This window comes from Ischnura elegans, chromosome X (assembly GCF_921293095.1).
Source record: "Ischnura elegans chromosome X, ioIscEleg1.1, whole genome shotgun sequence".
In the NCBI taxonomy this organism is placed as follows: Eukaryota; Metazoa; Arthropoda; class Insecta; order Odonata; family Coenagrionidae; genus Ischnura; species Ischnura elegans.
The window spans coordinates 57,783,167-57,810,905 of NC_060259.1; the positions used below are offsets into that span (position 1 = coordinate 57,783,167).

Sequence of the window (27,739 nt, forward strand, 5' to 3'; positions counted from 1 at the left end):
TGCCCTATGACATCCATATTTCGAGAGCAATACAATAAAAAGCAATCCAGTCCCTGAAAAAAGTGAGTAATGCCCGCCATTTTTATTTTTTCGCGGTTTAATCCATGTAATCATTTATAAAATGTTTATGTTTTATGAAATACAATGCATAGCTGTATGTAACTACAAAGTTTGAAAGAAATCGGGCAGGTAAGAATTGACAAAATCTTGTGTTAATCTTTTGGAAATCGTAATTTTCGGTGATTTTCGGAATATTTTAATTTTTTTCTGAGTAACCAAGGACGACGAAAAAAAATTGTTACCTAGGTTTCGTTGAATATGTTATAAGCATATATAATAATCATTTTCGTTATCCTACACCTTAAATTAAGTCGAAGGGAGCGGAAGTTATGAAATTTTATTCGAAAAACGAATTTTTGGACGCCATTTTGGCTGCAATTTTCTTAAAAACAAATTAACAGCATTACGTAATTACGTGCCTATGTTCATCAGCTATCAGGAAATGCATTAACGATCCTCGTGGCACGCACGATTCGCGCGCAGGAAAATAAAAACCAAAAGATGGTCCCCGAAAAAGCGCGATTTCGGCCATTTTGTCGTCCTAGCGACGACACGTGGCGGAAACTTCCGGTTTTCGGATTTTTCTTCCGGATCATTTCGGGTTCCCCGCACGCCTGCCAAATTTCAGCTCTCCAGCACTTCTAGAAGTGGTCGGGAATTTGTATCCATGAGTGAGTCAGTCACCACAAGGGCTGTATATAGATAGGACTCGCACGCTCCGCGCGCTCGTTAAGGGGCTCCGCCCCTTAAAAACCCCGGTTCCGGCTTCGCCGTCTACATTTGTGGTCGCTCGAAGACTTTTAAAGTTCGAATAATCTCACCTCAGCTAGGGGCCGGCTTCGCCGGCCAGGGGGTAGGGAGGCGCCCCACTCATTCCTCGAAACGGCTTCGCCGTTCCTCGCAGGAGGGCGGCTTCGCCGCCCAGGGGTTGAGTGTGAGTTGAGATGGGTGGAGTCTACAGCGGCTGCGCCGCTTGAACGTCAGGGCGGCTTCGCCGCCCGAAGGTTACTGAAGCTCCCCCTCGCCTACGCCAGTCACTCCTCGGAACGGCTTCGCCGTTCATCGTTGTGGGGCGGCTTCGCCGCCTTGGGGTCGAGGAGCCCCCCCGCGGCTGCTCCGCTTAGTTCTCATTAATGCTCTTCTCCACCGAGAGGGGTGCCCAGGGGGATTCGGGGGTTTTAATGTGTTATGCATGCGGTCACTAATCGTCCACAGTGATCACGTAGCGATGATTGTAAAGGGTAGTGCAACGCGGAGTAATAGTGGCGACAAGTACCCATAAAAGAAGACTTAATGGCAAGTTTTTCATTTTTTGCGGGGGTTCCAACGGAATACCGGGGGGCTTTATACTTGTGTTAAACCAGTGGTCACAAATCGTTCTCATAAATTCCGTGCCGATAAGTCCTAGGGGTCCGGAACAGTGGTCTGACGATTCTTTTACCTGGAGAGGCGATTTATTAGAAATGTTTTGTGAGGTTTCACGGGGTTTTCGGGGGTTTTAATAAGTGGTAGGGGCACCGGTTAAATTGTGACGAAAACTACTCGGAAAGGCGACTTTAAAATTCATTTATTTTTTTTCAGCGATGTTCCAGGAGGTGATCGGGGGTTTCTGGTATTTTTTCCCGTATGGTTTACGGTTGCTCGCCCTCACCAAATATTCCGGATCTAGACCTCAGAGGGGACGGGTAGTGTGGCGTAATGTTTGCGAGAAGTACCCAAATAGGAGACTAAATGACACATTTTACATTTGGGAGGGTTTTAAGGGGGATACCGGGGGTTTAAATGTGCGTACTCTTGGCGGTCACCATCCATTTACATAAATTCCGTGGGGATGAGTCGTTGGGGGCGGTGGAATAGTCACGAAAAATACCCAAAAAGTAGACTTATATGCAACATTTTATTTTTTGTGGGGGTGTATGAGGGTTTACCGGGGGTTTATAGGTTTTTACTGCCAGCGGTCATCTATCGTCCACATCAATCCCGTAGCGATGACTGTTAAAGCTTGGAAAAAGGGCGGAATTGTGACGAAAAGTACCCGAAAAGGCTACTTTTGTGCAAATTTTAATTTTTTAGGGGGTTTCGGGGGGTTTAAAGATGACAATACTATATGGTCACATTCATTTACTGTCATATCTAACAGAAGTGTGCCCTATGACATCTATATTTCGAGAGTAAAACAATAAAAAGCAAACCAGTCCCCGAAAAAAGTGAGTAGTGCCCGCCATTTTTATTTTTTCGCGGTTAAATACATTAAATCATTTATTAAACGTTCATGTTTTCTGAAAGACAATAAATAAGTGTATGTAACTACAAAGTTTGAAAGAAATCGGTCAGGTTAAAATTGACATAATCTTGTGTTAATCTTTCGGAAATCGTAATTTTCGGTGATTTTCGGAATATTTTAATTTTTTTCTGAGTAACCAAGGACGACGAAAGAAAATTGTTACCTAAATTTCGTAGACGATGTTATAAGCATATATATTAATCATTTTCGTTATCCTATACCTTAAATTAAGTCGAAGGGAGCGGAAGTTATGAAATTTTAATAGAAAAACGAATTTTTGGACGCCATTTTGGCTGCAATTTTCTTAAAAAGAAATTAACAACATTACGTAATTACGTGCCCACGTTTATCAGCTTTCAGGAAATGCTTTAGCGATCCGTCTGGCACACACCATTCGCGCGCAGTAAAATAAAAACCGAAAGACTGTCCCCGAAAAAAGCCCGATTTCGGCCATTTTGTCGTCCTAGCGACGACACGTGGCGGAAACTTCCGGTTTTCGGATTTTTCCTCCGGATCATTTCGGGTTCCCCGCAAGCGTGCCAAATTTCAGCTCTCCAGCACTTCTAGAAGTGGTCGGGAATTTGTATCCATGAGTGAGTCAGTCACCACAAGGGCTGTATATAGATAGGATAAAACTTTCTTTTGGCAGATACGTTTTTCTTCAAAACAAATCAATTCTTTCTTGAGAAAAACGTGCCAATTTTAATTCTCCAAAATTACCAAAGAAATGGCTACCATATTCCAGTAAAACATGCACTGCAATAATAAAATATCTTAAGTGGACTTAGACACTTTTGTTCCACTTTCACAACAATTTTATAATAATTTAATTATTGGCACTGAAAATAATATTTCCTGAAATATTTACTTACATTCTAGTATTTGTCAATGAAAGAGTCACTTGTCAATAGATCATTCCATTACATAGGCTTAGACACTTTTATTTCTACATTTTCAAGCCAAAAGTTCATTAAATTAAAGGCTCAGGCTACTTCAGAATATTACTTTCAGGACAAAGACTTAGAATATAAATAATAAATATGGGTAATACTCACACTTTTCAGCAATTTAATTTCATCCAGAGCCGTTTCAGTGTAGTGATATGCACTCTTAACAACCTTTAAGGCTACAAAACGCTTATCCCTGGGAAATATAAAATAACAACGTTACATATACATGTCTTATAATACTATTAGGACTATAAGATTAAGTGAAAAGTATTTAAATTAATTTACAAAAAAATTTCAAAAAATACCATGAAACATTTGAACTTGACAATTTATTAATAAAGAATAACAAATAAGTAATACAGTAGACTCTCGTTATTACGACGTTCACGGGACCGAAAAACTGGAGGTTCGTAATAACGACGTTCGTATGAACGTTTCTTTTAGGAATCTTTAGTTCATAAAGCTATGCAAGGCATCGAGAAGTACGGTTATCCTGCATAATGCAACACTGCATTACAATTGTGGGTGAACTCGCTCTTGTGACAAACTGATCTAGCTGGGCGTGCGACGCAACAAGAGCAAAAAAAATCGCTGTCCGCGGGAAGGAAGAACGGGTGAAACGCTGAATAGTTCCTGAATTCACATCTCATTAAGTGATACTTTGTAAAGATTATGCACAAAGTGGGAGTTCCTTTACGCCACACCGCGTCGCATCGGCCCACTCGAAAGGCGCCATATTTGAAATTTCGGGCACGCTTGAACTATTCCAATTTTCGCATCACTGAAAGTTCGTGAATCGTATATTCGTAAGAAGAGAACTTACTTTACGTCCAATTTATGAGCGGTAATGAGTGGATCACCATGATTCCACAGGAATGAAGCTTATCATGTGTTGTTTCGTGCATACTGGAGTATCTCCTACCGAAGAAAGAACCATAATTGACGCTCTTGCGCAGAGTACACGAGAAGAACTTATATCCAGCGCAATGTTTATAACGTAGAGTAGTGTATATGCACCTAATTGCCGTTGATGAAACGTCGTAATAAAGTTCTTTTTGTAGCCGGCGGGACCGGGACTGAGGTTCGTAATTTCGTAATAACGTTTCTTTTACCATAGATTGGATAGGCCGTTTCGTCGGGACCAACCATATGCTTCGAATTAAGGTTGTTCGTAATAACGAGAGTCAACTGTAAAAAAAAAATATCTGTGATTTTGCAAATAATTAAGCTGAGAAGGTAAAACTTGGGGAGGGATAAGGATGTGCACCTGAGTGGACATCAATTTTTTTCAACAGCTGTTCCTAACAAACACTTTAATTAATAAGGATTGTAAAGATAAATTGTCAACACCAAGTAAACCCACATGGTTTGAATTTATCAAAATTTCAAAGTAGGCTATTGAAATTGCGTATTTTCTCCACATTTGATGTGGAGGGATTGCCCCTACATCCCAGCCCCCTTGTTTATGCCCCGGTTATAGCTACCTTCACTAGGATCATAAAAAGCATTACCCATGCAACCAAAAATGCCAGCTACTCTTTCCATTTCAGAAGACAAAAAATAATTAATTACTCATTATAGGTAATAACACCATACACAGATGAAATCAATTTAAAAAAATATGAATCACACAAAATTAATTGATTCTCAGTTAATGTTCACTCGAATGCACAATAATAATATACCTTATATAATATATGCATGAAAGAGTTGCTGAAGAGGATGAGACATCTCACATGAAACCCAGCTCATTCAGCAGTAATTTTTAGAGTACGATTCACTAGTGTGAGCAACTTTAGGTAGGCAATAAAATATACACACCAAAGAACACAAAAAGTATTTTACAATTGATGGTTTCGATAAATTTCTTTGAAATAACATTCCTCTCAGCAAAATGTACACCAGCTAAGCCTCAAGAAACCTATTACAATGAAGCCAGTGGATAAGCATAAAAATTAAACATTAGGCACTAATAGACTGAAAATTCAAACGAAAATGAAGTTTAATAAATGTGACAGCAATGAAAGATTAGAACAATATTATGTCTAGGTATCTCAAAAAAATTTACATGCATTCTTCATTTATACAGATTTTTCTGTGCCTACAAGTAGAGCCCTGCTAAACAGCTTCCATACTTGACCACAATCGGTTGGCTGCTAGGGTCATTTTGCATTCCTTGTTTTTGACAGAGGTAAGAGAATCGGACACCTGCGGTCAATTACACGAGCACTCGACAACAAATAGTTGATTATCATACTAGCCTGGCTGCCAGAGAAATTGTGCCTCACTTTTCACAACTCCTCACAGCGCTCCTTCTAAGTAGTTATGGATTTGAGGAAATAGAATTTTTAAGCGAACACCCAAGCAGCTGCCGAGTCATCCAAATTTGTTCATACTCGGCCTTTGACTGAGGACTCAAGGGGAGTGAGCCCTCAGGCACAGCCACAGGCTCAAGGGTAAACATTTGATTCCACTACCAGCCAAGTGAAAAATGGTGAGTTTGGGAGGCACTTTGCAAGGCTCTACCTACAAGAGCAGTAATATCGATTTTTTTTCTTCTTTTCATGAGTGAAACGAGCAGAATCTCCATTTTAACAACAAATTTAAAAGTTCCTAAGTGAAACAAAAAGCCTCTTTCACTTTAACTGAGGACTGTATGAGTTTAGCTAAAAAAATTCTGAGTAAATCACGTCGATTTAAAAAAATTAGGAATGAAATATTGAAATACCGGGAGGATAAACAAATCACTAATATGCTGCCAACCAGACTAATGTGAAGTGCAGCACTAGGTCATAAAAGAAAATGTGGCATATGCGAAAATGAAATGGTAATTTTTGTTTTTATTTCTTTAAAACTTAAGCAATTACTACAAGTCAAAATTTTCATTTTGTCCTTAAATTACAAAATGAAAGTTTACCTTAGATCCCAACAGAGCCACACAGTTGAAAAGTGCCCCCATCCTAACTTTCTCACTACGTGATACCTGTTATGGAAAAGATCACCAATTTTGACAGGATGGTATCCACCTGTAACAAAACAGTTTCAATTTTGATGACCAAATTTATTACTGCACAATTATACTGCTCAATGCAAACCCATAAATTAAAAGAACAATAACTTAATAAGAATGGGATCTTACATGCAAGTCATGAAGCAGAGTTACCTTTACAAAGAGACCTATCAGTGAGCTAAAGGATATAGTGGCATTGAATGAAAGAGAATATAACAGCTTTCTTCAGAAGAACTTAAATACATACACTATGCAAATAAGCCTTAAAAATCAAATGAAGTGCGAGGAACACGGGAAAACATTAATTGGCTTCAAAAATTACTTTGAAAATAGCTCGGTATTAACATAATTCTAACAGGTTCATATGTGTAAAATAAAAATTAAAAAATGACACCAGAGCCATCGAACAATAGAGTTTTCATCCTGTGAAGAAATATATAAAAAAAACCATCAAACCATGGAAGAAATAAGTTCCATACTGGGAAATCAAACCAAAATACTCTTGATATACAAGTGTACATTAAAGGAACAGTTATTTAATATTATCTTGGATTTGCAACAAATTCTTGGCGATATAGTTTTTTTTAAAGAATGCCAACTTTTTAAATGAAATTATTATTGCTGGATCCCCGGCAGACACTGAAATCCCACATTGACAGGAAATGCAAAAGTACCAGCTAAACAGGCTTTCCTTAACATGAAGCACCAATATACAAATTATGAATTATCATTCAAGAAAAATAAAATATTAAAAGGTTTCAAAAAAATTTAAAACAAACAGAAGCTTCAATACAATGAAGCATTATCTATAAATGTAGAACTGTACAATGAGATAGCAAACATATTAATAGCATTGAAAAGTAATGTATGCAAGGATAAAAGGAAACAATTGAATAGGAAGCATTCACTGATAAAAAGTAGTGTAAAGTATACCATTAGAGGCAATGAAGTTCATGAAAAATGTGTGGAATAGGTAATATTAGAACGTAATGCTGAAATAAAATGGAACATGTACGAAAAGGCAGAAGAGATTCAGAATGAACTGAAATGATCATTTACAGATCACTCCTTTACCCTTATTGATTTTTACTAAGCTGAACATATAACAATGAATCAAAATAGGCACTCATAATTTTGAAATGCTATCAATTTAAAATCTTAAATCATCAGTGCTTACTTTTCATGACAGTATGGCTAAGTAAGGCACATTAAATACGGAGTATTTTAAGTGATGCAATATCATGCGATAATATACACGTACATAAACTTGACAAAGGAAAAAAAATCCTATGCCATTCAGTTCTGCTAGAGATGTTCTATATTTGATTCCTCAGGTAGCAGTCAAACCCACAGTTTATTGGTCCTCTGGAAAGTCTATTACTTACCTCACACTGGGGCTCAAGAATCATTATGAATAGAAAATTTGCATAAATTCTAGTAATTCTGAATTAAGATGTGCAACATAATTTCATGGAAATACTGAAGATCCTAGCTAATAACTGTCCCAAATAAAAAGTGCAAATAGTACACCCCAATGGCTCCTTTTGCTGATGTAGTGTAATCAGCCAAGTTTTGACTGTCCTTAAAATACCAAGATATTCATGACAATAAATGCATTCATTCTTTAATTAAATCGAAGAGTATAAAAGTATTACCTTTACAATAATCTTTGGAGGCTTCCTGCTCATCATCATCAGAGCCAAGAATCTCTTCTTCGCCTTCATCCTCGTGAGTATCATTGGTAAATGAAAACCTTCGCTCTGATCTAAAATAAAAAATAAAGAGTACAATAATTAGAAATCTCAAATGTGATTTGCAAAAGAAATAATGATCCCAAATAACTGCAGAGTTAAGTTGAAATTTATCCATTTATAAAGTATTACTGATTTCAATGAGTGCAAAAAATTCAACGTAAAATTTGTGCTCTGATTATCCTTACAGTTTAGTATTGTAACTTATACAGATTCACACTGCTTGCACTGGTTATGATGAACTGTACTCCACTGATTTTAATAGACTTATTGCACTCAAATTTCAACTGATAACAGTGGAGGGGAGTCGGGTTACAATCGATCTACTGTGAAAAACAGAGAACAGTAGGATTACAGAAGATCAACTAAAAACAGAATGCTTTTTCAAAACTCATATATGCCTACCGATAACAGTAGAAGAAATTTTTAGCTGGGTGGCCTAAATTTTTAGGCAGTAGGAGATATTTTTGTATTCATTACTTTTGCACACAATTACTCCACACATCAAGCACAAACTAATTCTCAACAGCATGAAAGCAAAAATTTACAAGTAAAGTAGTTGTCATAATTCATTAAGGTAAACCTAATTAACATGAAATATTTGAGCATAAGAGTAAGCTATAAAATGAAAAATCAAGCTAGATTTCACAATAAGGCATTAGCAAATGCTCAACTGATGGGAAGGGATATAAAAAAACTCTAATTCCTTTTAGATATGAATACAATTTTGAAATCATTCCTTGGTAAATATTTTCATGCTGCTAACAACCTTACATGAGAATGCAGTGTAAAACTATCAATTTTGAATGTCATAATTTTTACAATACCATGAAATTCATGTTGAAATACCCCATTAAAACTCTTACGCTGGCTAAATTTCTACGGTAGAATTGCCACAAAAAATGTTTTTTGTAGCAATTCTACCGTATTATTATTTCCACAAATATCGATGTATTCTTTCCCATCGAAACCGCAAGTCACACTTACGTATGCTATTATATCTTCAAATATAATAATTCTAGACCTTATTAATCCTGAAAAAGTGAACTACGTAAATACACATCGATTAAGAAGGCTGGACGAAGCCGTAAAGTCGACGCAGAAGCTCAAGTGGGGTACATTGCTCAATTCCAACCGAAGATAACACTAGACTAATAACTTCGACCTTCACATTACGCATCCTTCTTTCATCGCCGAAATGATTTTCAGGTGGCAAAAAGCCAGCAGACCATATGATTAAGGTACCTTCCACTGTTTGGCGTTACGTAAAATTTGTTTGGCAAAGAAATCATGCGATCTATCTGATGAAAAGTTTTTCATACTCCCTGGGCAAAATACCAAAGACCATTGTTCATAATAATCACAAATCACATCTCGCTTTGTTCATAATAAAGCAATCTCGTCGAACGAGGAATGGAAAACTAACTCCAAAATGTAGGCAAACATCGAGGAGCGCTTTACTTCACTTGTTTTTTTGTTAAAAAGGGCAACGCTTTTTATTCAAAAGGAGCAACGTGTTCAGGAAAAATACGACCGTCTAGCGAGGAATGGAAAACTAATTCCAAAATGCAGATGAAAAAAGAGGCGCACTTAACCTCTTCTGTTTTTTGTTCGAAGGGGCAACGATTTTTATCCAATGGAACAATACGTCCGGGAAAGTACGGCATCGCAAATACCGTGGCATAATCATTTGGGTCTAAAAGATCCATGCTATGTTCATTATACTTCTTAGAGTCCCAATTTTACTCTATGCGGCAGAAATTTGACTACTAAGTGGCTGAAGGACGCGTTGAATGTTCAAGGTTAAATGAATTATTGAGTTTTTTTTTTCACGCTGTGACTCCGATGGAAAAACATCGGCATTATAAGTAATTAACAAGAAATCAGGAGGATACTAGGATGAATCCCTCTGAGAAAACCAGCGCAACTACGTCAGAAGTAAGGTGGTAATTAATACGCGAAGACAATAAGACACACCTTTCTTAAAAAGGAATGAGCCGATGAATCAAAAACAGTGCCAGCAAAATATTGGAATGGCGCCTTGCTCGTATTACAGGAATGTGCACTGAATTACGTAGATGAAAGCGATGGATAAGTGTACATGATACGTTTAAGATCCGACGAGCGGAAACAGCCTTCAAATTTGAAGACGAATCAATTGATGCAGACACGCAGACGAGGGTAACCACCCTGGCAGAGGCACTGAGCGAGGAATAGCCCATAAAAACAATAGCAGCGCAACTGAGACCATACCGCCACTAACTAATAGGTTACAAAGGCATAGAGGGCAAAAGTCAAGAAAACGAAAAGCAAACATCAACTTCGGCGCGACAAACACGCCGTTTATCCACACCTCGAGTGAAGCCTTTGGAAGGCGAACTTCCGAGGAGGAGGGATCGGTACCCTCTCTGTGGCGCTGACATCCATGAAGTAGTCATCGGAGCCGTAGACCTGAGAGCGGTAAGCCACGGAAGGGTAGACCTCCGAGTCGTACACATCAGGGTTGTACACATCGGGACGGTATACCTCGGTGCCGAACTCGTCAGCGTCGTATTGCTCGGAGCCGTAAACAACTGGGTCGCATACTTGTGCGGAGTATGCACTCGTGTCGTACACTTCGAAGCCGGACGCCTCTGAGCTGCAGCCCTCTGCATCGCTGCTGTACACATCGCTACCGTTGTACATGTCCAAGTTGTTCACGTCCGCGTCGGAATCGAAGCCGTAGGAGGCCTCAGCGGCGGTGGGATAGGCCTTGCGGCGGAACACACGGGACAGGAGGGATATGACGTGCGGAAAGACGAGCAGCACGAATACGGGGATAAGGAAAACTAGCGGGCCGGGAGTCCTCAGGACGTTTGCGACGATCCCGGCACTGCCGTCGGGCCAGCCGACCGCGGGGACCTCATGGTGGGCACGGCGCGGGGCGGAGGCCGGAGGGCCGCCCTCCTCGAGACAGACGGCGCGGCTGCCCAGCGAGGACCACCACACCCGCATGGTGTGGTTGACCCTCGGCGCGCCATCGAGACCCAACCACTCCACGCGCACGCTGTAGTCCAAGGTCGCCGTGCCGCCCGACAAGCACTGCTCGCTCAGGTCCATGCACTAGCACCTCCATCGCCCTCGGCCGACTCCCATCGCCGGAGTCCGCGAGCCGGCCGAGACACGGACGCCCCCCAACTACGCGCTTCGCGGAACATCGCGCGGCCGCCCAAAAATAGCCGAGTGGCGGAGGGGCGGTTGGCAGCATCACGGGGCCGAGAGCGTGGCCAGCAAAAGGGTGTTTTGGCGATTCGACAAATATACCCACCGCGCGGAGGGGGGGCTAGGGTCGGCCGCGTAGGGGGTCACTGGGGGTCGGCTTAGCATGGTGGCTACGGCAGATACCGCTTGCTCACCTCGCAGAAGTACCGGGCTTAAAACAAGCAGGCGTGCACACAGTAATTAAAGATAATCTGAATGCTTAATGGGGTTTCCGGTGGGAGGGGGTTTGGATTAGCCTGGCGGCTATGGGACTGGCTTACTACACAGCGGTCAGGGGTGCAAAACCGGAGGTGGAAGGACATTTACAGGTCATGATTCGAAGCAAACTTAATCGGCCACATCGTACGTCTCTCGGGAGTCGCTTTAAGCGTGGTGACAACGGTACTGGTACTGGCTTACCACGCTGGGAGGCTGAACCTTAACATGACAAAAACCTACTTGAGTCGTTTGAGGTAAGCACTCCAGTACAAAAAAGTCCACCCATCTGTAGATCCGCTCAACTGAGAACTATGCAAATGATTACCACGCAAGATCCCCAGAAACCGAACCGGGAACGGAAGATTATTATTAGAAGTGACATTACGATCCACACCTGGGTGATTTGAGGGGGTTGCGGCGGTCGTCCCCGGCCATGGTGGAGGTCACTCGGGGGCCTGGCTATCGTGGCGATTAGGGCACTGGATTAACACGCGCGGATTCCAGTTTCAAAACTCGGGAGCGGAAGACCATTTTTGTCTAAAAATCCGAAGCCCGCTAAGGTGCTCTAAGTAGAGGTCGGCTCTGGCCGCGTGGGGGTCAAATTAGTAAGGGGGTTAAGGTACTAGATTGCTGCGCAGAGGTCCTGAGTTCAAAAACCTCTGGTGGAAAAGCATTTATACGAGGTAACCCGAAAGCTTCTTGGAGGATTTGAGGAAGGATCTTGGGTACAATTATCCATCCGCCGTGGATCTGAAAATGGCGCGCCGGATGGCCACCTGAATCCAGATTTTCCAACTTTCACTTTCGATGGTTGTGGGATTAGGCCCTTATCAGCCGATTCAAAGGTCGTGGGTCCTAATTCCCTCGGATAAGGCTTATCCAACCAGGGAATTAATCGTAAAAATATCCTAATCCGAATGAAACGTAAGTCGTTCAATCATTTAGACTATCTCGCAAAAAGTCCCAGTCGCAATGCATCACTGGTTCTTGCAAAATCACCGAGGTTAATACATGTAGGGCCCAGATTAATATTGGATGGGTGACGTTCCATACCGTGACTGTGGTGCTCTTATCTCCTGCCTGCAAGAGGAAGTCAGGCGAAATATAAGGTCGGAACAATGGATTAAGGAAAGCCTTACTGTCAGGAAATTTGACGAAGTCCCCAAAACTACTCAATGCTTTTCACCGCCCATTACAAAACGATTGTCTGAAAACTTTTATTTCGTTTGCCAGGTAGGTTTATCGTTCTTTTGAGTACCGGATTTTAACTTCCCTGCCGGTGACAACCAGGACGAAAAAACGGGAAACAAATTAGGGAGAAATATATACGGAATCAACCATATTATTGTCTTACTTGTCAATCGTGCAAGTGTTCATTCAATTTTACAATATATAGGGAGTAATTGTTCTCATGCATTTGTTACCGCACAATTAGTACGACAGCCTAAGAGTATGTAGACGGATATAGACGACGAGTTTCCCTAAAATCCCACACAAACATATCCTATAGAGGAACTACAGTCGAACTTCCACGCTGAAAACTGATAGAATTTTCGATATTTCAGAAAAAAAAAACTGTTGACACGTAAACGTTATTCACATTTAATGTGCTAATTCATTCTGAACGTTAAAACCCGCCACGATTTTTATCATTATTTGGAATATATTTATCGGTTCAGAGGCCAATAAGCACCATAAAACTAAAAAATTCTTATGGAAAAAACGTTATTTTGGAAAGCGAGACTGCATAACAAGAATTGGTTCAGGAAGGATTCTTTTACATTTGGTAGTAGGAAAGGTCTTCGAAAGCTTCATGGAAATTATTGGCCCAATAGGGGGCTAGATTGCACATTAACAAAAATAATAATTACTCAACTCTAATGCTAACATTTTGATTGACTTAAACTAGATTCATAATGGATATCCACAGAACGCCAATTCAAAGTTTTTACAATCTAATACATATTTCTTTTGGATATATTTAAATAATCAATTTATTAGAAATAATCAAGAAAAATAATAATTACGAAATACTATTTCGCAAATCGAAATTTCCACAACCATAAGCTCTTTGACTTTCCAGAGGAATTTCGATAAATATAATTTCTATTGCACAAGAAGAATATTGCTGATCAAATTTACCGCCCATCAATTAATACAAAATAAAAAGATCGTCTCCACTGGCCGTGAATTTTGGCATCACGCATCTAATCAAACAACCACTGATTTGACGAGTGGTGCCAAATTTTACGGCTAGTGGAGACTTTCCTTTTATTTTGTATTGATTAGAGGCCGTAGAGCTCTATTTCTCCTTTATCAATCAATTACTCTGAACCAGATGAAATTGGTGTCTCTGAGCATGGGCGTACCCAGCTGTGGGCAAAAGGGGGCAGCTGCCCCTCCCTAGAAGCAAAATTAAATGTTGAAAACGAAAATTTTGAACAAATATTCTTTTAATCCAAGAAAAGTGATGTAAGTATAAAACAAGCTATTAAAATAAAAATATTTCCTTTTTGAGCAAACAATTTTGAAAACTAATAAAGCGCTGCTATAGTTTTCTAGACATTTTAGTTACCTTAACCTATTCTGTGTTATAGCTTGAACGACCAAGGCTTGCCCCCTCTAGTTTTGATCCTAGGCACGCCCTTGTCTCTGAGCCGATGGGGTGAGTGATAAATTTCCGTGGATTGATGCCAATGCATTCACCTTCACGTGGCCACTATTTTTACCTGTCTGATACTGCTTCGACTAAACTGACGCCTTCTATTCGTAAGCACGTTGACAAATATAATTGATCCTGTTTTCCCCAAAAGGGACACACTTCCGTCACAGCCGAACGTGAAAACATGGTTGTCACCGACAGGGAAGGGAAAATCCGGTACTAAAAAGAACGACGAACTCATCTGGCAAACGAAATGAAAGAGTCGGAAATAGCCATCACCGTGAAAAGGGCAGTGGTAACCGTGTTCTGGTATAGCCATGTTTACTCGACCACTAAAGTCCACCTACACGGACAAAGGAGAGGGCTGAGGGAGTGATGAAATTTATTATTTTGGGAAAATTTTGCCCAATAAGAACGAACGCAAAATACGCGACAGCGAAAATTGTAAATAGTCAAATTCGCCTTCATGTACCGTTCTTACACGATCTTCTCTCTATGTATACGTTTAGGGGAAAATATGATCAATTATATTTGTCAACGTGCTTACGATATAGAAGGCGTCAGTTTAGTCGAAGCAGTATTAGACGGGTAAAAATAGTAACCAAGTGAAGGTGATTGCATTGGTATCAATCCTAGGAAATTTATTACTCACACCATCGACCCAGAGTCACCAATTTCATCTGGTTCAGTGAGATTGATTGCTTATAATTGAGATCAAACTGAAAATAGCAAAATTCGTGACTCAATCGCCAAATTTAATCGCTCCACATTTACCTTCATTATCTAAGGATAGAGTCAAAATCCTACTCTTTCACAACTCAAGTAAAGTACAGTAAGCCGATTTCATACAACTAATAATACAGTAAGATAAGAAACCAGAGATGTATTTGGGTGCAGTAGTGTCTTATGCTTACGTGCCATTTGTCGGAAGTAGTAATCAGAGCGTCACGATCTAACCACCCGTGGGTAGAGGAATTTTTAGATACAATATGCAGATATATTTCGCCACTATGGAAAAAGCATCAGATTAATCCAGTATGATATAGATTTTCTATGATAAGAAAGCTAGATAAGAGTTCCAGCGCTTTTCTCCCCACGTATATCGTATTCTGAAAACTGGCCAATTCAAATTTTGAAGGCTATTTCCGTTCCGCTGACGAAAGTGAAAGTCCTCCAAGATTATAAAAGTTGAAGGGTTGAAAACGACAGCAGTCAATTTATATCTACGGTTTCACTACTAATTATCCTAAATTTTAATTTATGAACGTCACGGCTTACTAATCGTTGAAGACCCCATACATAAAGATGATCTGGAATTGGATTTGCGTAAATGATAATTAAATTTCAGCCTGATGCAAGAAAGGGTATGATTTTTTCGCTGCTTTCAAGCGATTTTTATTAACGGAGCATTATTTAAAGTCTCACATTTAGAAAGTCTGAAGACCGCCTTTGGACGCAAGATACGGGGAATTGGCAGGCCTTTTCGTAATCCGTACTACTTCCCTAAAGCTTATCTCCATTTCTGTCCACAACAAGGACCCATCCCTGATGACATTTCATTTAGCACTGAAAACTGCTATGTTTATAGTCGTAAAAAAAAAGAATTGCCGTAATTATAGAGAATTTAGTTCACAGTGGACTAGTAATTTTTCACCACATCAACGCCGTAATCATTCATTTCTAAATGATAAGTACGTTTGAAAGAATCACAATTAAATTTATTAGTTTGGCTAGATCTTATATTCTGATACTTATTATTATTATTATATAGTACAAGTTACAAGTTGGCTATTTGCCAGGTGGTAACAGGTTATACAAAATAAAAAGAAAAACAAAAATATAGCAAATGAGAAATACATTACCAAAATGAAACTAGAAAGTATTAAAATTCAGTGATATTAATTTTCCAATATTAATCCTCTACATCTCTTTTTGAAAATCCTTACGTTGTTAGGGTAGGGCTTAAACAGTTCTGCAGGGAGTCTATTCCATTCCGTAATCGTCCTGTTAAGGTACGAGAATTTCTTTACGTTAGTCCTTTGCGGCCGGCATTTCATCTTGAATTGGTGATCATGCCTACCAATATAGCTGGGGTATTCAATCTTCCTCCGAAGTTCCCCCCATGCCTTTTCCCCTTTCAGTGTGCGGAAGAGTGCGCAAAGCCTATTTATTTTTATTCTCCGTTCTAGTGTATCCCATCCCAGTTCTTTCAGCATTTTACCGACACTTTCGGTCTTTTTGTGTTTCCCCATGACGTACCTTGCTGCCTTTCTTTGCACCTTCTCGATGGATTCTGTTTGTCCCTTTTCATACGGGTCCCACACTAGTGACGCGTACTCTAAAATCGGCCGGATTAATGTCTTATACGCCTTCTCTTTTGTAGTTCGATCACTTTCCTTAAGATTCCTCATCACCCAATGTAACGTTTTGAACGCCTTTTTTGTTAATTGTTCGACATTTGCCTCCCACCCTAAATCTTTCATTAAATACACCCCTAAGTATTTACATCGGTCACTTTTTGGAATAACCGTCCCTGAATATAAATATTCTCTCCTAGGTCCATTTAGTTTCCTACTAAAAGTTATAAATTTACACTTTTTTACGTTTATGTCCATTCCATTTTTTGACACCCAAACAGTCATTTTATTTATGTCATTTTGAAGCACTTCTCGATCGCTTTCCCTTACTATTCTCCTGTAAATAATGCAGTCATCTGCGAAAAGCCTAATATGGGAGTTAATGCTATTTGGGAGGTCATTTATATAAATTAAGAATAAAAGCGGTCCAAGGACGCTACCTTGTGGGACACCCGACGTTACTTGTGCTTCTTCGGAGCATATTTCGCCCACTTTAACCTTTTGCGTTCGACCCTTCAGGAAATTTTCGACCCAAAAATACAGTCTACTGTCTGTTTGAGGTGGTAATTTTCTCATTTTTTCTAAAAGCCGATTGTGCTCTACTTTGTCGAATGCTTTTGACAGGTCGATAATTATTGCATCCACTTCTAACCCTTCATCCATAGAGTCTGCAATTTCTTGGCAAAAACCCAGTAGTTGCGTTTCGCAGGAGTGCCCCTTTCTATACCCATGTTGAAAATTGAACAACCAGTCGGTGCTCTCCCATAGTTCCCAAAGATAATCAGCAATTATCTTTTCTATTAATTTGCACACTGTTGACGTCAAACTAACCGGTCTATAGTTTTCAACCAATCCCTTATCTCCTCCTTTAAAGATGGGTGTTACGTATGCTTTTTTCCAATCCTTGGGTAGAACTTTGTTATTTATCGTAGCATTGAATAAATGTTTAACATATTTTGTAATTTCACTGCCTCCCATTTTGAGTAAATCTATTGATATGCCATCTGGCCCAACTGATTTATTCTTCCTCATTTTACTAATTTTTTTACAGATCTCAGAATTCGAAGTTTTAATGCATTTTACATTTGCGTTACATACCACGTTTGTTTCTCTCTGAAAGTCTTGGAAGCTGAGTTCCAAGCCCAAAGTGTCTACTTGATGTTAGCATTAATGATGCACATTCAAAATGATCCTAATCTTCCCATAATTGAAATCGTTTACAGACTTTTCTCGAATCTTTCGAATAAGATCATAAATTCTTAACGCTTACAGGCCCAGGGGCGCAGCTAGGAATTATGGCTGGGGGAGGGGGGTTTGGGCACAACTAATACTGGGGTATCTGGGTGTGTGGAATACCCTCCAGGGTAAGCGGGAGGTGCGGGGGCACTCCTTTAGAAAATTTCAAGATAAATGGTTCAAAATTGTGAGTTTTACGGCTTTCGGAGGGATATTGCATTAATATTTAAACTATTCTGAAAGTAATATTAATCCAATCAAGTAAAATGGATTAAACTTTTAAAAAATTATGAGCTCTGGGGGGGGGGGGGTGGGTTATGCCCCAAAACCCCCCCTCGCTGCGCCACTGCACAGGCCAACCACAAGTTGAAGCAACAAAAGAAATCAGACCGCTCGATCCCGTGAAACCTGAGGCCGTTGGTAGACTATAATCTACGTCGATGCCCGTCAGCATGGCTGGAAACCAGTGGAAGCCTTTCAATCAAAGATTGTACACGTTATGAAGGAGGTTTCCAATTCATATGACAAATATAGTGTGTTAGTAACACATTTTACGAGGGGATTATCAATTGAATGAACGACAGTTTTATGATTACGGCTAAACCAACCATCGGATACAGTGGACGTTGATTTTCTACCGTCGAGATTTGAATCCGAGTCCGCGGGGGGTAGGGGGGCACCGATACGCCACCGATCCCTCTAAGGAACGAGCAAGGACTTAATATAAGTCTAAAAAGGCTACACTTTGGTAATCACGTCCTAAATGACTCTTCCGTCCCAGCGGCCCATTTCCCACAGGACTGAAGGATGAAGCAACATCAGTGGGTGATGTCTCATTGCTTCTGGGTTTCACCGCGTGGATTTTCTTTGCGACGACAGTTTCTCCGGTATTCCAACCGGCGGCAATCATCTAGACAACGCCGCGGAAAACTACGCATCAACATCAATGGGTTCTTTCACCGAATACTTAAAAGTTGAGAAAAAATAGCCTTAATTCTTGTTCCCTGACCTACTGCCTACTTCAAAAGTCATCGGTAGGACCACGAATTTTACAAAAGAGGATCCTCAAGTCGGCCTCTAAATGTGTTGTCATCCGACGCGCATTTAGATGGGTATACTAAAGTCGCCACTCTCACGGTGAAATAAGGTATAATTAGGGGTGTTAACCGATATTTATATACATAATGTCGTGATATATCACATCCGCAACTTTTAAATGTTATTCCTCGCAATTAAAAACATTATAGTGCAAAATATTGGAAAAAAGTGGATCTCGTTGCACTCATCACCGCGCCGCGGACACTTAAAAAAAACCGATTAAAATGCGACCAAAGTGGCAACAGAAACGAGACTTCTATGGAATGGAATATGGCCTCTTCATGCAGTCCTTTGGGGTGGGCAATTGGAGTTCTCTACCCTTCTTTGGAAAGTTATGGTATGGCTCTCGAAAAGTAAGCAACATCAACCCACTCTCACGACCTAAGGGCGCTACGCGACATAATCTTCATCGCCCTCTTCCTTCTCTCTCCCGCTATTGAAATGGGAAATAAACATCAATACACCTCTGACGACATAGGTCAGTTTTCCAGCCAATGACGACTATTAATACATTTTTGTTTCTCATTTACAAGAGCACGGGGAGGATTTTATTTTGTTTTGAATGTCCATTTTTTCATCCATAAATCAGAGTCGCAAGTTCACTTACATACGAGTCTGGTAAGTTCAGGGTTGAGCTCACCTCAACGAAAGGCACCCGCGTATGATATTCGCACATTCCCATTTACCTTGAGACTCCCAGCTACCTTCCGAATAGGGGTGCCAGTTCTTAACCATAGGTCACCTCGTAATTATTTTTGCTCGGGTGTGCCTGGAGACTTCTCCCGGGATTTGAACCCAGGACCCTTCGTACATCAGTCTACCGCTATACCAGATACATATAGCTGTATTTATTATCTTGCAAATTTTGTATATGCTCATTTTTGTTAATTGGTTCAAATGATTATTATATTTGTTAAACTGATTGCTGAGCTATAAACTGTTTATATAAAAATGTTCCATCGGATGTAAAAATCTGATAACAATACATTAAATTATATAATCACACCATCACGCTTCCCAAACCAGTTCCGTAGAATGAATTGAGATTTTCCTTCATAAGGAATTACTCCATTGTTACGGACTTCAAACGCGTATTTTGTACTCCGCGCTATTCCGAAAACAAAATTAATTCTCACGCGCGATCGAGTCCAAGAGGAAGCCTCGATGTTTTCACCACACTCGTTGATCACTCCGCGTTAACAAACTAGTGCTCCCGAATTGAAAGGCAGGCGAGTGTTTTCCCACTCCTGGCGCAACACAACAGCCAGCTTGCCCAACAATCGTTACGGGTCGTACCCACAAGTGAGCACAGGATGAGGAGGTTTTGACAAGCACGGAAGCGCGCTTGAGGTACAGCGGCAAACTCGGCCGCTGCCCTCATCGCGCATTACGAATGAAATCGCATAGCTTGATACCGTAAAACCCGAGGCCGATTAACGCCTTCACCTGGCTGAAAACCAGTGGAACTCTTCCAATCAAACATTGTATGCGCTATGGAGAAAGTTTTCAATACATTTGATCAACTTAGTGCGTTAGTAACGTACTTTACGAAAGGGATCATCAATTGACTGAAAGACGGCTTAATAATCACAACTTAACCAATCATCGGGCGCAGTGGACGGAGTAATTTAGTTAAGACCCCACCTATAGCTAGGATTAACATGACGGGGATAATTTTCTACCGCCGAGATTTGAACCCAGCCCCCTCCCCAAGGACATGCCAACGTACTGGTATTATTTCATTGAAATGTCGATGCCCATCAACGCCCTTAACCGGCTGGAAACCATTGGGGCCCTTTCAATCAAAGATTATACCCGTTACGGGGAGAGGCATAAAGCTGGTAAATTGAAATTTCATTTACAGTACTCTCAGAACAAATTCAAACAGGGCACTCAAGGTGGCAGGGCAGTTGTCAAAAGCTACGGACAAAATTGAAACCACCACCTTCAAAAGTACAACGGAAACTGGAAAACGTCGGTAAATTAAATAATAGTAAATATATTTTATTCAAATCCTGTTACTTCTCTTTATTCACGAGCTTTGAATGTAACATCGGTAAAATTTTAAATCGACATTAACAGCGAGAATAAAAGAAAAAGTGGCAGGTGTGAAAATCTACGGTAAGAAATTAGCACGTTGCGATTTGAGAATGACACAGCAGTTGTACCAGAGATCTGAAGAAAATTCTATTAATTATGGAAAACACGATGACAAGATGTAAGCTAAAAATCAATGCAAAGGAAACAAAGGTATTAGTCTGGAGTAGAGGAGAATTTTATTTGGAGACAATAGAACAAGTGGAATGTCAGGAGATTTAACGGGTTGAGTGGGAGTGAGTCTTCAGGGAGTCCCTACGCGACTGAACTACTCTAAAAAAATACTTAACGAACATGTTCTTCAACCCTTAACTACGCCTCAATAACTACATTTTAGTCAAAAATTTCAGGTATTTTTTAATTTTTAAGGAAAAAGTTTAGTATGCATCACATATGATACGTTATAGGCAACTTTTCCATTAAATGGGTACGTATCACAGACTGGGAAATTTTCCACTAAAGGTCAAAAGGTATATCACATACTTATTGAAAACTTCTCATTGGCGCACGTACCTTTACCAGTTACATATATAGAAATCGCTTGGGATAAAATAATAAAAATAATAATAAAAAATGCAAAAAAAATGAAAGTGATTTCCGTACCAGTAACGGATTGTTCTCAACTATTACCTAGTTTTAAGTTTCCTTTTTTCATACAAACAGCACAACACAGCCAACGGTACACATGGACCATTTTTAAACTTCTTTTTGTAAACTGGCTGGTTGGGGTGAGTTTTGACTCACCGGTACAGCTTTTGTATACGCGCCTTCGGCGCTGACATTTAGTGGACCAATAAATACTCTATCTCGTTTCTCATGCGGGGAGCTGGCTTCCATCAACATATTAGAAACCAATTACCTTTGGCACCTACTGACTGCTTTTAGAACCACGACCCTAATAGTATAACGACAGGGTAACGACAATTCTGATACACAATGCATTAGAGAGGAAGAATTGTGCCCTTCAGAAATAACCGGCAATGAGTGTAGTATATCATATATGATACAAAATGCAGAGATGGGTTAACCGTCGAAACATACTTCTACAAGGTAAAAGTAAGCTTAGCAATGACTGCAGGAAAAACGTTTCCATTTCAACCAACAGATTGGTGATTGAATATGAGGGCGTTATTTCCAAATAGCTCCCTGAAATTAGGCTAAGCCCAAAAACAATGGTAATAAAATCTGTCGAGATACGAAGTCGAGGATACAGAGAGAGAGAGGACTCTAGTCACCATCCAAACTAAGCATTTTACTTTTCTCATCAAAACTTTAAATTTTACAGTCAAAATGATAGCTTCCATCAGAAAATTTTGCCCTGAGGTGGCTGCAGACGTTTTGGATTATTGATACCAAATCAGCTGTTCCCAGAAAAGGAGGAAACCGACCACTTAAACCAATACATGGTCACTTCATTCTAGATGACGAGTATAAAGTAAATGTATTCGATTACACAGTTCGATATACATATTCTACGACATATTTTTACGGCTTGACAGAGGTAGTTGGAAAATAAATGTCACGCAGAGAAACATTGAGTTAAATACAGTGAAATACAAAATACAGTGTAGGGTTAAAAACACTTTGCTCTCATTGATTCCGTAAATCGAAACAAGGTTTCATTGAATGTGGAAAATTCAATGATCATTCCTTTCAGCTAATGCTTTAAAAACCTTTACGAAGTGACCGTGACGCAATTTTCATGTATCTAATGTGATTTGACTTCAATTACAGCATTCATTTGCTAATAAAATTAAAGAAAGTAGCAGTAGAGTGTAGTTTTTTCTTTCATCATTATCCCAATGGGTTAACGAACTTCACGCAAGTTTATTGTCGTAATGACGTTAATATTCAAGTTGCAACCAAGTAAAATTTAACCGTGATTACTATTATTATAACCGACGTTATTGCTGCACATGCTATGCTTAAACTAGCATCGCCATTAGTAAAATTTTTACTTTTAAATGCTGTATCCAGGAAAAGCACAATTCTTCTGCGCATGTTGTTCAACCAGGGGCCGTATTCTGTATTTCGTCGGTGCCGCACCGGTCGGTTTCCCTTTCAAGCCCACCGACTGGACATCAAATCGTACCGACAACGGATTCCGCACCGACGACGACACTTTCAGCGATTCTGTAAGGTCGTCGGTTTCAAACCAGTCGGTACGGTTCCCCTTCCTTCCCAAACAGGGAAAATCCGAATATATCCGAAGTTTCACGTGTCTCCACCAATGAAAGAAGGGTAAAAACAAGTGAAGACTCATTGGCACAGTTTGTTGTCGTCATTCTCAATCTTTTTATTTGCGGAAATTACGACTTATTGCTAGATTAAGATAAATGATATTGGATAAGTTGTTAACAATGCTTATATAATGTGTGGTAGTAATGCTGTACCTACAGAATCGAAGGAAACAATATTACAACATCACAATAAAGTTTGTATGTGATGGAGATTGTTGTTGCTGGAATGAATTATTGAAACTATCCTTGAGATCGTAGTTTCTTTTTTTAAATATTGGTTCCGTATAAGCTATTTATTCATGATTTGGTAATATAGTTGTCATTAAGTAAGTTCCGTATAAATGTTATCAACGGAAGGTTATGCCATTGGCACCGTAGCAGACGAAAATAGCATACCATGGAACGTGAACGTAGGATTCAAATGCAAATGTAATATTAAAGGAACAAGTTAGGAAATTGTTATAAAAATATGGAGCTGGGTGCAATTAAAAGAAGTGTAATGACGAGGAAGTAAATAAATTGTGATTGGGTGAAATGCATATGTATAAGTTGCGCATTCCAAGTGAGAGAAAATGATAATATTGCGGTAAACCTCATACTTATTAACAAATATCTTCTTTTATCGTCAAGGGAATCAATGGCTGACGATGAAATGAAATATAGTTGCCCGTTACAAATGAAAGAAACTGATACCGTTGTGGCAAACTTCATACTTAAATAAAAAGATCTTATTTCTATGCCGAGAGAAACGCCAAATTGATGATTGAGTGAAATAACAGTCGCCTATTCAGAGTGATATAAAGTGATAACATTGCGACAAAACTCATATTTAATCAAAAATATCTTTTTTATGTCAAAGGAGCAAATAAATGATGATAGAGAGAAATAAAGCCTATTACAAGCGAGTGAAAGTGCGGTAACATAAATGAGAGAAAGTCATTATATGTTAGCAAACCTCATTTTTATTAACCATTATCTTATATTTCTGCCAAGGTAATTAATATAGATGATGACACAGTGAATTATATAGAGGCGTATTCGAAGGGGCAGAAAAAGATAACATTGGAGAAAACCTCATTATTTACTCGGTGATGAGGTAAAAACAAAATAAAACGTACAATGCGCACCGGGGAACTCATGAAACCCACTAGTCGGTGGCCGTACCGACACCTCTTTGCTGTCGGTACGGCTACCGACGATCTCCCGTCCTCTCGTCGGTGCCGCACCGACCGGGTTCGTACAGAATCGCACGACTTCTTACCGGGAGTCGGTGTGACGTCGCACCCGACGAATCGGTGCCGCACCGATCGGTTTGGAGTTACAGAATACGGCCCCAGAAGAGAGTATGTCTTACCCTTCGCTTCACGGTGAAACTTATGAACCTAACAACAAGTAATATCTGCTTATTGTTAGCGGCAATATTTTTTTCTCATGTGCTAAGTTGAACCGTGTCCATTTCTTACTGAACAACTATTTAAACGGACAGGGTGTCCAGCCAATCAAAGCAGAAAATTCATAGATAATTCCCGGCTTTCCGTGGGAATTTTTACAGAATTTCAGGTTAATCTCAGGTGATTACTGTGAGAGATAATAATTTTAAAACAACAAAAATTACTTTTATAGAGTATTAGTTATATTTATTCATTTACAAGGAAAAAGAATAGGTTAGTAAGCACACATTCAATTTTAAATCTAAATTTATTCAATGCAACCAATATGCTGCTTCGACCTCTTAAGTACATATATGTTTATGTCACGTGATATTCTATTCTTCGTGTTTTTTAATCTTACTTGAGTCAAGAGGCATTTCGAATCTGTTGTCTTGTTTGATATTCCACGTTTCGATGCGGCTGCAAAAATTCTACCAAGAGGGATCGGGTTGGTGTGGTGGCTAGAGTGTTGGCTTCCCACTCGGCGGGCTCGGGTTCAAATCCCGGCAGTGGCAGAGAATTTTCAGAGACTGCCCGATCCCTGCTTGAATGATGTGTGGAGAATATTTCAAGCGCAACACTGCGTCCGTCGGATGGGACGTTAAGCCGTGGTCCCCTTGGCGCCTTTCGTTAAGAGCAGGCTAACGCCGATGCCAGGTTTCTCTCCACCCTTCATTCCACACCCTTCCCTCATGGCGCAAATGACCTCAGCTGTCGGTCGCCTCCTCCAAATACCATACCATTCTATTCTACCAAGATACTGCATTTAAAATTACGACAGACACATTTTAGGCCATAAAATGTGTGTTTAACTGGTAAAAGTTTTTGTGAAAGGAATTTGAAATAAAAGATTTTGAAATTCCTAGCTGGAGCAAAATTTCGTGAACAATTCCCGATTTCCCCGGTCTCTGGACAACCTGAACTGAATGTTTGATTCGAACTTCGAGATTCAAGGGATAGTAGAGCTCATGCTAAGCTAGCAACCCGCGTACGATTTTCACTAATGGCTCGTTAGCCAATTTCAGTTTAAAGCCGATTCCGGTAGTTCAAAAAATACGATGGGAACAATTTTTGCCTTGTTTTGACTAACATTCTACTTTTCGATAAATTGGTAGAGGAACTCGAATTTTGAATTGATTTCTCGAAAAGGAGTTCGGAGAGTTGTTGACATATCTCGCAGGTTGCCAAAGACACTCGAGCTTTGACTCACATCTTTGATCACGCCACGAGTTTTTTCGAGTGGGCAGTACTCTTCGAGATCTCTCGCTTTGTATTTAATCGGAGTGGATCACGATAGTCGAACAGTCATGTACCCGAAAATAAAATTCCTTTTTCAACTATTTCTATCGAAATTTATGATCCCCAATCAACCCTTTCAAACCTGACTTGATTTCGAAAGAAGAAAAAAGTTTTTTTTTTACGTTAATCACTGAAAAAGGTTTAATTTAAATGTGAATCCGCAATTTTTACCAAAATTTTATAAAATTCAGTATTTTTTATAAATATACCTACAATAGATCATTGGGTCATTCATAATTGAGATTCTAGAGTTGATTTAAAATGCGTGTCCAGTATATTGGATTCCGGGTCTGAGAGGGTTCATCAATTCAGTTGGTGAATAAAATTGAGAATTTCCTGGGTCAAAAACAAATATTTTCTACGAAAACATCGAACAATTACAAACAAATCGAAGCCGCACCACGATAACTTCCATTGGGGACGGCGGAAGCTTTAGCAAGTTGGGCACTTAGGTGCCTCCTGTCTGTAACCCAGCGGTCTCACATCTAGATCACTTGCTTCTTTTTCGTTTCCAACCCACAAAATAATTGCAGAAAAAAATGGGTATCCACCCAGTGGCTATATTCATATTTTCTTTCGGGTGCACTTACTCATCTCCAGAACCTTAAGAGTTAATAAAAACAAGAGAACTTCCGGCTCCAACTCAAGCAATCAAGATTGCAAAGGCAATTGCAAGTAACGTGGCCATTCATTTACTTCTACGTACAACCCCGCAAGCTGCCTCAAAAGGCGTGTCGCAGGTGGTGATAGGACACCAGCCCTTAGCAAATAAAAAGGAAATCCAGATACACGTTCTCTCATTAAGTTCCGCCTGGCATTTATTAAAGTCCTTTATTGCTCGGGGGAAAAACGAATTCCGACATCTATTCGTTCGGCAAAATATCTCTTTGAATTCATCGTTTCTGACGGACGTGGAAATATAGTGGTGCTCTAATATGATGTTCTCAGTCGTTCCGTTCTGTTCCATGTCACTTTGATTGATATCCATTATAAAAACACACTGGCGTGGTTATTTGTGGTTTTTATCATCGATATATCGAACTTCCACCAAATAAAGCCTGAAACAACTGTAAACGTTATCCATTCTCAATTGCTCAAGCGATCTAAGCCTAGAACGCAGCCTTCGACCCCGGTTCCAACATATGTGTAACGCTTTCAAGAATCTGACTGTCAGGATTCCGATGTTAGAATGTTTTTACATTTAGTTTATTTCGCTTGTAAATTTTATTCCCGTTCTATTGATCTCTCACGAAGGAGTAGCAGTATAAGGATTTTAACACAATCTATTTATAATTATTCAATTTGCTAAGTTTTTCCATTTCACATAATTATGTTGAAGGTAGAGGTTTTAATGTTGGCGACAGCTTTCAGGTACTGCACAGCCACCTTGAACTCAATTGCTCTTATGTCTCATTTCTCAAAAGCACTCTCTGTTCAGTCCAGTACATGTACCCGATTGATATCTTTGAGTGAAATACTCTATCCACTCCTCAACGGACCTACTATTAGCCCACTAATTCCTTCAATACATTTTCTGTATTCACTTCATATTTATTAATTAGATTCGCTTCTTTCAGTCCACCTGAGTAGTGGTCTACACTCAGAATTACAATTCGCTCAGTGTAGCTGTAGAGTAACAAAGAGCCGAGGCCATTATTCCAACTGTTTTGCATTAGAGAAATACCGATTTCATTGGTAGTGCGTGGAAAACAAATGTAAGCGAAAGTTTCAAATCACATCCAGATACACGATCTCTGCATTTAATTGAAAAAAAAAACTCAACGCTGCAGTCACCTACGGTTCCTG

The 27,739-nt window shown here is 39.8% G+C and overlaps 1 protein-coding gene across 4 annotated transcripts in view; it reads right to left on the minus strand.

Moving 5' to 3' along the window:
* Positions 1 to 27,739, minus strand: part of LOC124171529 (SRSF protein kinase 3-like) — a 245,609-nt gene that overhangs the window by 49,099 nt on the left and 168,771 nt on the right. For 2 of the 4 annotated variants that reach the window (XM_046550706.1, XM_046550705.1), the window contains 3 exons: positions 7,960 to 8,069; positions 6,212 to 6,320; positions 3,400 to 3,487 (listed from right to left, as the gene is read on the minus strand). In XM_046550706.1, the coding sequence (XP_046406662.1) occupies positions 3,400 to 3,487; positions 6,212 to 6,320; positions 7,960 to 8,069 (307 nt within the window). Of the gene's footprint in view, positions 1 to 3,399; positions 3,488 to 6,211; positions 6,321 to 7,959; positions 8,070 to 10,408; positions 11,222 to 27,739 lie in introns of those variants that run through there. The other 2 variants (XM_046550703.1, XM_046550704.1) reach the window with 2 other exon arrangements.